The sequence below is a fragment of the Nansenia antarctica genome (genome assembly GCF_963989245.1).
Source record: "Nansenia antarctica genome assembly, chromosome: 5".
Classification (NCBI taxonomy): domain Eukaryota; kingdom Metazoa; phylum Chordata; class Actinopteri; order Argentiniformes; family Microstomatidae; genus Nansenia; species Nansenia antarctica.
In genome coordinates, this window is record NC_137690.1 from 16,761,732 (window position 1) to 16,773,000 (window position 11,269).

General features: G+C 45.1%; 1 protein-coding gene across 1 annotated transcript; it reads left to right on the plus strand.

The window, feature by feature from the left end:
• Nucleotides 1-5,016: 5,016 nt before the first annotated feature.
• LOC308157561 (secretory carrier-associated membrane protein 1-like) lies at nucleotides 5,017-9,383 on the plus strand (the record flags this gene model as incomplete). Its single annotated transcript, XM_080531140.1, has 9 exons — nucleotides 5,017-5,073; nucleotides 6,449-6,529; nucleotides 7,226-7,333; nucleotides 7,725-7,830; nucleotides 7,956-8,084; nucleotides 8,241-8,400; nucleotides 8,555-8,656; nucleotides 8,860-8,977; nucleotides 9,222-9,383. The coding sequence occupies 9 exons, from the start codon at nucleotides 5,017-5,019 to the stop codon at nucleotides 9,381-9,383; spliced, it is 1,023 nt and encodes a 340-aa protein (XP_080387266.1).
• Between the last annotated feature and the right edge of the window lie 1,886 nt (nucleotides 9,384-11,269).

Genomic DNA, 11,269 nt, shown 5'->3' on the forward strand with positions numbered 1-11,269 from the left:
ACCACCCTAAGGAGAAGTAGAGGCACTAAATCACCAACTCAAATCCCAATACTGGCATTGGCACTGGCTCTGGCACTGGCACTGGCACGCAAACAAACACACACACACACACACACACACACACACACACACACACACACACACACAAATATTTCCAATTAGACCTAGCATGACAGAACATACACATAGAGCACACAGACACAGTTTTATAAATGACTAATTAACATTTGTTTACATGATGCAAGCATTTTCAATTATTTTGCAACTTTCATTGTTTAACATCATAAACATTGCTTTATTGATTATTTGAATTAAATCCCACGGGCATATCATGATGTCATACTTATATACATTTTTAAATTTACTTCATCCAGGAAACATGGGTTTCTTTTCTGCACATTATCGACAACAGAGAAGCATTTAGAATGTTTAAAACCATTCTTGTGCATCTAAAATACGAGAGAGAAAAGTATGTTGATTCTGTACCATCTTGCAGCTTCTTTGTTGGATAAAATAAATGAGTTTCCGATACGGGCCTGGAATGCAGCACTACTGTTGCTACCGGCTCCATCAAGACTGAGTCATATTTTTTTCCTTTCCTTGAGATTTTCCTGCAAGAGTGGCTAAATATCATTTGTACTTCTGAGACGGACATGAAGTACCAAATGAGATGTGGCCCATTAGAGGACTGGAAGATAAGTCTGCATATGTACTGTAGCAGAACACTGAATCCATCTCTCTTCTCCTTCTCTCTCTTTCTCTCTCCCTCTCTCTCTCTCTCTCTCTCTCTCTCTCTCTCTCTCTCTCTCTCTCTCTCTCTCTCTCTCTCTCTCTCTCTCTCTCCCTCCTCCCACCCTCTCTCCCCCTTGCCCAATCTCCCTCGCCTCCCTCTTTCCCCCTATGGAGTTACGGTCATAAGAATCCCATGTTATCGCCTCATTGGTTGAAGCAGAGTCCCTTAACACCCCATTGGCTCATAGATTGTTCCGCCTTGCTCGATTGGCTGAGAGAGAGAGACCCTAGATGAGTCCTCTTTAGGCTGTAAATAACCTATCTGGAGGCCGGTTTTACGAGCGTACGCCTCTGCTCTTTGCATGTTTATGTCAACACAGATAAATCTAGTCATTCCCCTGGACTGACAGGTAGAATCGGGAGGAGAGAGGGGACAGTTTGAGAGGGTTGGCAGAGAGAGCACTTCACATTATTCAATTAATACTGAACTTCAGGGTTTTCTTTGTGTCTCCCCCCCCCCCATCCCATCCCTCACCCCCTCTCTCTCCCTGTGCTGATTGAACAGACAATCAGAGACTTGTCTTTGTGTCCTGGGAGCATACTCTGTACTCCTTCCATTCTGCCAAATCAAATCTAACATGGGAGAGCCAAGCTAAAAGGCACTTTCAATCAGCTACTGTACATCTGTCAATCAGGGAACAACAACAGTCCTGTGTTCCTGGATCAGCCCCGTCAACATCATTCCTACATCAATCCAATCAGAGAAGCACTGTGTGTGTGTGTGTGTGCGTGTGTGTGTGTGTGTGTGTGTGTGTGTGTGTGCATGTGCGTGCATATGTATGCCAACGTAGGACTTTCTCTGTCCCTCATGCGTGCACATGCATGCATGCTTGTGTGCATGAGGGAAAGAGAGAGAGTCGAAAAGTCTTCCGTTTGCATACTAAAAGTTCAACACAACCGTCACTTGGACAAACTTCTACTGACTGCGGCTAAGACAAACCCGTGGTGTGATGTGCATGTGAATATCTGACTGTCTCTGTAAGGCAGAGCTACCAAGAGGCTCTCAGCCGCACTAGCAGCAGTCTCATCATAGACCCACACAGTCTCATAATTTGGGCACAAATGGAAATGCAAATTGCTTGCTTTTGCTGTGGACGCCTCAAATTTATTAAGCTAAAAGGTTTAATTTCCATTTTTCTCTGCATCAGCTTTATTTATAAATGTCGTGCCCTATGAAGGCCCAGTTATATTCTCTCTCTCCTGCTGCCTCTTAATAAATCTGCTCATTAGTATGGAAATGGGGAATCAATCGCTCTTCCTGCGACAGAGGCCTGTTTCCGTGTGCAGTGTGTAATCTGCTCTGACTGGTCATCAGCACACATACACACACAGACACGCACAGACACGCACAAGCGCACACACACACACACACACAAGCACACACACACACATGTACACACACGCACACACACACACACACACACACATGCACACACACACACGCATTCACACACACACACACAAACACACACACACACACACAAACACACACACATTATCTGCAGTGATTTCAACACAGTGATTTCAACACTCATTCTGTCCAAGTATACCAACATGTACAATCAACATACTATACATACACACAGACAGACAGACACACAAACACATACAGTACATACTTCTCCCTGCCACTCCCAAACAAAGCTTACATCTGCAGAGTTAACTAACAGCACTGTCTAGCACATAATAATACACCTTTACCTCATGTTCAGATTCTGTCACTTAGCAGCTAAATACATTTATCTGGCTCTGTACAAACACAACATCTTGTCAGTTGACTGCAGGGGTAATTTATGGAACACACTCAAACTATTGTCAGGATAATGCCAGATGTTGGTCACAGTTGCAGCATTAACATGCCATAATATCACCCCCCCTATTTATTCAACCCAGGCCTAAAATCACACTCATAGACCTTAATGGGTCATAATCACAGGCTAGCTTCTTATTCAGGTCCAAACTAAGAGGATAATTGCAGCTATGGCTTTTAACACTTGGTCCTAATGTTAACCACTGGAGTGGTTTGTCTCTCTCTCTCTCTCTCTCTCTCTCTCTCTCTCTCTCTCTCACACACACACACACACACACACACACACACACACACACACACACACACACACACACACACACACACACAGTCAACAGTCAAGCCCACTCAAGTAATTAGAGTGGGAGTGAACTATCACACCTATCCAGTGTGGCCCACGGCCTAATGACCATTTCTAAATGGCCATGACCAGCTGGTTAAGAGACTAATGTAGCAGGCATTAGCCAAAGCGGTTGTTTCCACACTGACTCAGTCCAACCTCACCTCCGGGAGTTGGGAGAGACGAGGCAAGACAAGTCCCCTCTCGCTCTATGTCCCCCGTGGTGAAGTGTTACCACAAACAAACAAATACACACACACACACAGACACACACACACACAGACACACACACACACACACACACACACACACACACACACACACACACACAGACACACACACACACACAGACACACGGTTTGTTTACCTTTCACATTCTTTAGGAAACAAACCGTGTCACGGAGGCTCGACCCCAGTGGTGCATTGGTCCTTATTAATGTGCCATTAGGCAGATTCAGATTCACTCAGGGTCTCAGTGCAACGGCTGCAGAACACTGCCCATTGATTATTCATAGAGTCTGTGATTGGGTCCATTAATGCTAAATTAACGAAGGCACTGATGTTCTTTTAGTGTGTGTATGTGAGTAAGAGGGTGGGGGTGGAGGAGGGGGGGAAGGGGGGAGAGGGGAGGGGGGTTGGACAAAGAGCCAAAGTGGGATTGCTAGTGGTGCATGATGTTCTGTTTACAGGAAAAGTCTAAATGGATTACACCAACCTGTGAATCTTGTACTGCACATGTAATGTCCAGTACCTATGCTGCACAACATTTGGTGTGAACTCACCTGTGCTAAAGACTCTCATTGTCAGGTGCAAACATTGTCTCCTAGGGTATGAATGTGGTCTTACCTGGGATTGGTACTGAAGATGATGGAGCTGCTCTGGAGAGAAACATACATAGAAACTGAAGACAAAAATATAAGTGTTAACTGGTGTTAACTGGCTGTCTTACCCATAGTACCAGTTAGGTGTTACCTATAAGATGAAATGAGACCTCCTCTGTGGTTATTATTGTCAGGTAGAATCTCTATTTGTAAAATACAATGACAAAATGGAAAGATAACAGAATGTAATCAACAAGATATGCTCCACCCTATCTAAGATTTTCACTAAACTCTTTTGAATTTGAGATACAATGGGAATCTAATTTGAGCTAATGGGGCCTACATGTTTAAATCACATTAACAGGCTGTCAACCGGTTTGGTATTCTCCACGTGGTCACCCTTCGCTTGGGGAATTATGGATGGATATTAATTGATGTATGAGGAATAAAAAACTCCTTGGTCAGGGCTCCCCCAAGAGGGCATCTATGGTAATATAGCCTCAAAACACAACATCTTACCCTAGCCATATAGTAGGCCTATGTTACACATTGACATGTACAATGCAGTTAATTGCATTGTAATGGAACAGTTGAATTGTGGTGATAATAATCCTGTATTTCAGTGCAACCTCAAGCTATTTGGGAAACATTGGATGAGGATCAGCCTTATTATATATATGTATTGGTAAAGTCTGTCCTCTAGTGTTCAGTCAGTGGAACCTTCCGTTTTAAACAGGCATAGGTGGGCAAACAAACATGACAGGTCTATCACGCGATTCACGATTATGAGTCTATTATTAAACCTCTTCAGAGAAGAACAAACTAATTGTCTAACCAGCAATAATCAAGACAAACTCATAATGTATATGTTTATTTGTTTGGTTTGTTAAACATACATTATGAGTTGGTTTTGATTATTGCTAGTTAGTCACTTAGTTTGTTCATCTCTAAAGAGGTTTAATCTAGTTGAAAGGAGCATAACATAACAGGCCTTTTTATTTAGGTTTCAAGGGGGTAACAACAAAAAAAGAACCTTTCAGCACTTTGGCGCTGTCCAAGGTGCTGAAAGGTGACGTAGCTTCGACTCGGACGTTCTGAGACCGTCACACGTTCCTGCCATTTTGCTGCTAGCTTGCTAAGGAACTGTCGCCTGAGACAAGACCGCACGGTTGGGAGACAGATCGGGGGTTGGGCCCACCTTCCCTGGAGCATTGGGGAACTTATTAATCTACACAGCTAACTGAAGACTACACACAATGACTGATTTTGACAGCAACCCGTTCGCTGATCCCGACATCAGCAATCCCTTCCAGGTAGCCAGCTAGCAGACTAGGCTATAGCAGACTAGCTTATAATGATTCTGCAGCGAGCTAATTCCCATGCTAGACTTTGGCAGCGACACCTCCAATCTCCACGTCAACCTTTCTTTGTTCTAGTTTACGGAGTGCATACGTAGCTAAAGAAATAAGACATGAGACATAAAAGACAGTTAGGTTTGCTTGCTTGACTAACTGTTACTAGCTGTCAACATTGCTTTGCTGCTGGGACCCAGGTTCTCTAACTAACGCTAGCAACAGCAGCTCTTGGGTCCTTCAATGACAATCAAAAGAATCTGCAGCTATCTAGCTCTGTCCATATTGATATTTCCATAATCATCTTCTGTTGTACTAAGACAGCAAGAATGCACTTGCCCGGGACATTGTGTACTGTCTGTGCTTGCAATCATCATTCACTAGCAGAGAGAGATGCACTCAGCCGTGTAGGACGAGGCAGGGGAGGTAGCAGCTGATTTGGAACAAACTGTCCAGGGAAATTGCCAACCCATGTTTGGCCAAAGAGAAATTGACACACACAATACTCACTTGAGTTTGAAGCAATGTTTAGCACAATGTTTAGCACATGCATACTATGCAGTCACAGTGTGTACAGCCTGGGTGTTTTTCTTTCTTTTCTTTGTATAATGATGATTCAGTCACATGTAGTGTAGACTTGTCAGACTTAAAGTACTTGCCATTGCATTGTGGCTAATTCACGTACTCTGCATGCTGCTCGGTTCTTGTATGTCCAGCTGAACTGTCTGGGACCCGTAAGGAGAATAATCAGACACATAAACAATACAACAACAGCCAGTGAGCAGACTAAGCACCATAATTCAATCTATTCTCTGTCCAAGATAGGCAGCATGCAGGATGTAGTGTGATGCATGCAACAACCTCCTCTCTAAATGACAGGAAGCTAGTGTGTTATCTGGCTACCACAGCATAGATAGCTATGCTCTCTGTGTACAGCATGCTGAACATATCACATCAGATGTGTAGTATACAAATACATGCTTGCTGAAACTACTTGCCCTTGTGTTGTGTCCCTCATTCTTAAAGGCATCTTATACAGACAGAGTGTAATTCATTTATGAGGAAGGGCTGTGCTTGAGCTAGTAATGTAGTAGTGTATTAGATAAATGAATGTACATCAGGCATTGGCTTGCTCAGTCTGCTAAATGCCAAAACGTCCAGTTCTGTCACGTCAGTGTAGAATAGGAAATGTAGCCTGGATCAGGAGAGGGTGCCACAAGATGCCACCACTATAGGTTAATGGAGACATTGATTTTGGAGTTGGGGGTGGGGGGTTCATATGTGGTTCTAGTTCTCACCTCTCCTCTTGTCCCCCTCACCCCACCCCACCCCATAGGATCCATCAGTGACACAGGTGACCCAGATTGCCCCTCCTGGTGGTCTGGAGGAGTATAACCCTTTCACAGATTCCAAAACGGTGAGTTCAGTCAACAACATCATGCTAACCTTCATTGTCAAATAGAAACAACTCCTCCTGCTAAGTGTACATAGTAAACTCATTTTAGGGCAGTGTAGTGCACAAGTCATAATAATAATAATAATAATAATAATAATAATAATAATAATAATAATAATAATAATAATTTAAAAAAAAGACCCTTGCTCAAGATATCTGCATTTGTCTAGTGTACTCACAACAGTCCTTTGCCAATGCACTTATCAATGTACTCTGGCTCTAATGTTTCCTCTAGGTGATGTATGAGTGAATTCAGGGCACCCTACATCAGATCATTCCATTAAAGTCAATATAGAGCAGTTCTATGACAGTGGAGGGAAACTGAGCAAGTGGGTGGGTTGGCCCAGTCAGGACAAAAATGGGATAGTTGAGACAAGAGTACACATACACATTTAAGAACAGACACACACACACACACACACACACACACACACACACACACACACATACACACCACAGTGTGTCAGTGTATCCTGGGAGTGTATCCATCCTGTAATGCCGTACAGTACCACACCGTACGTGTGTGTAATTATTTATGTGGTTGTTACTGGTTACAGTAAAACCTCAGTCAGGCCTCTCTGCTCCACTGACCCCATTCGTATCGTATCTAGTTATTTATCTTAATAATAATTTGTATCGGTGTGTGTGTTTTCTCAGGCCCGTCCAGGAAATGCCCCCAAAGCTGCCCCCGTCCCCAACACACAGCCTGCCATCATGAAGCCCACGGAGGAACCGCCGGCGTACTCACAGCAACAACAAACTCAGGTACAGTACAACTCATTCACTCACCCACCCACCCACTCTCCCATCCACCCACCCACCCACCCACCCGCTCAAGTAAAACATTTAATACAAAGAAACCCATACACACACACACACACACACACACACACACAATCTGAAATCTGTTTGACTAACCTACAACAACTTTAGACTCAGCCCCATAAACTGTACACACTAATCATATGAAACGGATGCACTTAACAGCTAGTCACAGTCATGAGGAGTAGTTCTGTGCTATGTTAGAACACAAGCCTATACACTGTATAGCTCTAGGTAGGAGAAGGTACTGTCACTGTGTGCATAATGTGTTTAAAATGGTGCTGTGTGTGTGTGTGTGTGTGTGTGTGTGTGTGTGTGTGTGTGTGTGTGTTAGGACCAGGCACGTGCTCAGGCTGAGTTGATGAGAAGGCAGGAGGAGTTGGAGAAGAAAGCAGCGGAACTGGATCGCCGGGAGAAAGAGATGCAGTCCCTGGGAGCAGGTGAGACACATGCTCATATCCATGCTCATACACGCGCACATACACACACACACACACACACACACACACACACACGCACACACACACACACACACACACACAAACATGTGTCTCTCTTCCCTCAGGACGTAAGAACAACTGGCCTCCTCTCCCAGAGAAGTTCCCTGTCGGACCGTGTTTCTACCACGACATCTCAGTGGACATCGCCGTGGAGTTCCAGAAGACCGTCAAGATCATGTACAACATGTGGATGTGTGAGTTAGGGAGAGAGGAGGAGGGAGAAGAAGATTGTGGTTTGAGGGCTGAGATGTACACAAACTGATTCAATCAGCCAATCCATCACATGTTGGCTTCACATTTTTGTTCAATACTTTTTTTTTTCTCCCCCCATTGTGTTTCCCCCCGTCCAGTCCACACCGGGACGTTGTTCGTGAATATGTTCGGCTGCCTGGCGTGGTTCTGTGTGGATGCGTCGCGCGGCGTTGACTTCGGTCTGGCCATGCTCTGGTTCATGCTGTTCACCCCCTGCTCCTTTGTCTGCTGGTACAGACCCCTCTATGGAGCCTTCAGGTGACTACGGCGATAGGAATATACCACCGGTAGGACTGTAACCTAATGCCTCATGTTGGAATCTGTTGTGTTGATTTCTTTCTCTTTCTCTTTCTCTCTCCCCTCCCCTTTCCTCGACATCTCTTTCTCCATTTGTCTTTCTCTCTTCCTTTAGGAGTGACAGTTCGTTCCGGTTCTTTGTCTTCTTCTTTGTGTATATCTGTCAGTTTGGAGTTCACGTTTTACAATCTATCGGCATCACTGGCTGGGGCACATGGTGAGTTTTGTGTTTGTGTTTTTGTGTGTGTGTGTGTGTGTGTACACATGTGTGTGCGAGTGCATGCGTGTGTGTGTGTGTGTGTGTGTGTGTGTGTGTGTGTGTGCCCAAGTACTCATGATGTGCGTGTGTGTGCCCAAGTACTCACGATGTGTGTGTGTGTGTGTGTGTGTGTGTGTGTGTGTGTGTGTGTGTTTTGACAGTGGTTGGATCGCTGCTCTGACTGGTCTGAACACCAGTATTCCAGTGGGCATCATGATGCTGCTCATCGCTGCTCTATTCACCGCCCTGTCAGTGGGCTCACTCTGCATGTTCAAAAAGGTAACACACACACACACACACACACACCCCTCACTGCCCTTGTATCATTTGTCATGTTGTGTTTTTGTTTGGTTGTCTCTCTTTCTCCCTCTATCTCTCCCCCTTTCTACCTCTATCTCCCCCTTTCTCCCTCTCTCTTTCTTCCTCTATCTCTCCCTTTCTCCCTCCCTCTATCTCTCTCCCTTTCTCCCTCTCTCTCCCTTTCTCTCTCTCTCTTTCTTCCTCTATCTCTCTCCCTCTCCAGGTTCATGGTATGTACCGCACCACAGGGGCCAGTTTTGAGAAGGCCCAGCAGGAGTTTGCCACAGGGGTCATGGCCAATAAGACGGTCCAGACAGCGGCTGCCAACGCTGCTTCTACTGCTGCCACCAACGCTGCCCGTGGAGCCTTCAAAGCCCCACCCTAAACACACACACACGCACACACGCACACATACACACACACACACACACACACACGCACACACGCACACGCACACACACACACACACACACACACACACACACACACACACACACACACACACACACACCTCTGCCCAGCTCTTAATTCATCAGTAAATGTCACTGATTGACCAGATAATCCACACACACACACCTTTACACACCGTAAAGTAGTGTCTGACTGAAGGATGTAAACTAGCAGACTGGAGGTCCCGAGTCGTGCACTTCTATCTACAACCAATCACCCCCCCTACCCCCTACCCCCCCCCACACACACGAAAACAGAGCCCCCATGTCTACTGTCAGTCACTACATCTGCTCTCATCCTCCATCCTCCAGAGAGACTCAACTCCCCACACACTCCTCTTTACTCCCCACACACTCCTCTTTGTGTCTCTCGCTTTCACACTCGTTTGCTCAGTCCTTCCTCAGTCTCTCCCCTATCATAAAGACAGTGTGACTGGTGAAAGTAGACATGTCGTTGTTGACAATTAGGAATCTGCCCTCTTTCTGATAAGGTCCTATCTCTTAGCTGCTTCCTGTCTGTTACATACAGAGTAGAGTATTCCATAGAGAAAATATGGAAAAAAAAGATTATGTTTGCACATGTAGTTCTCTTGGCATTCTCATATTAGCGCTGTGTGCGTGTGTTTTTCAGTGTTTCTGTTCTGGAATTTGGAATTGGAATCTATGGAATTGTCCTGGAATCTATGGAATTGTCTCTCAGCTGCTCGACTGGTCTCTGTGGGCTGGCTACATACTGTACTAGAGGAGGGGTGGAAGGCATTGCTCAGCCCTCCGAGGACACACTGGGCCTGTTTCACAGATGAGGCTTAAGCGTAGTCCAGGATTAGATCACACTTGCAATGGAAAATCTCCATTGAGGATGCTTTTTAGTCTAGGGTTGGTCTTAATCTGCATCCATGAAACCGTCCGATTGTGTTTCAATCGTTGATTGTGGCACTTTTAGGGGTGCCCTAATTTGTCACAGGAGTGCCCCTAGGCAGTCCCAAAATGTCCACCTGCCATTGCTCGCTCCAGGCATATGGTATATGAAGATAGCATCTGTAGCTGGGCTGGTCCCCCCTGGCTTACTGAAACACAATGGCATGATGATGATAGCATGTTTAGCTTCCTCAAGGTAGATGCCCCTAACTGCAGGTCTAGGATCAGGCTATCCTACCCCCCCCCCCCCCAATTATAATCATAGACATTAGGGGAGATGAGGAAATATCTGAGCCTGTATCTGAAGTAAGGGGGCAACTTCTAACTAAAATGTTTGGTTTGGCTTCCTCTCTGTGTGGGGTCAGAGGTTATTGCATGGCTGCAGGCTGTCAGTGTGGGTGCTCAATTCTCAAAACGACGCCCTATTGTGTAAGCTACTACTTCTGACCCTTTTGTGTGTAACTCTTAATCCCACATCATCTCTGAAATACCCCTGCCCTCCTCTCTCTGGCATCATTTTAGACATACCATGTTTCTTTTGGTATGATTGTTTTGGTCCAGGTTTGGTCATTATATGGACTGTGACAGTTGAACCTTCTCATACCTTATTTGGTAAAGTGGTTCCTGTCAAGCTGCTGTGAGTCTGATAGCCAATCAGCTACTGTCACACGTTATGATGGTTTCTGTGTGAAGAAAAGAACTCTGTTTTAGAGGTAGAAATACTAGACAGGAGAAGAAAAAAAAAAACCTACCTGTACTCTCTACATACGCCCACAATATATACACTTCGCACTCTGTATGCACACCGCTGCATAACCCAATACACCCGTTACACAAAGTGTAGACAGACTCTACTGGGAGAAGAGACTTCAAGAAGGCCTTCTATGAGTGAACATAAATTATT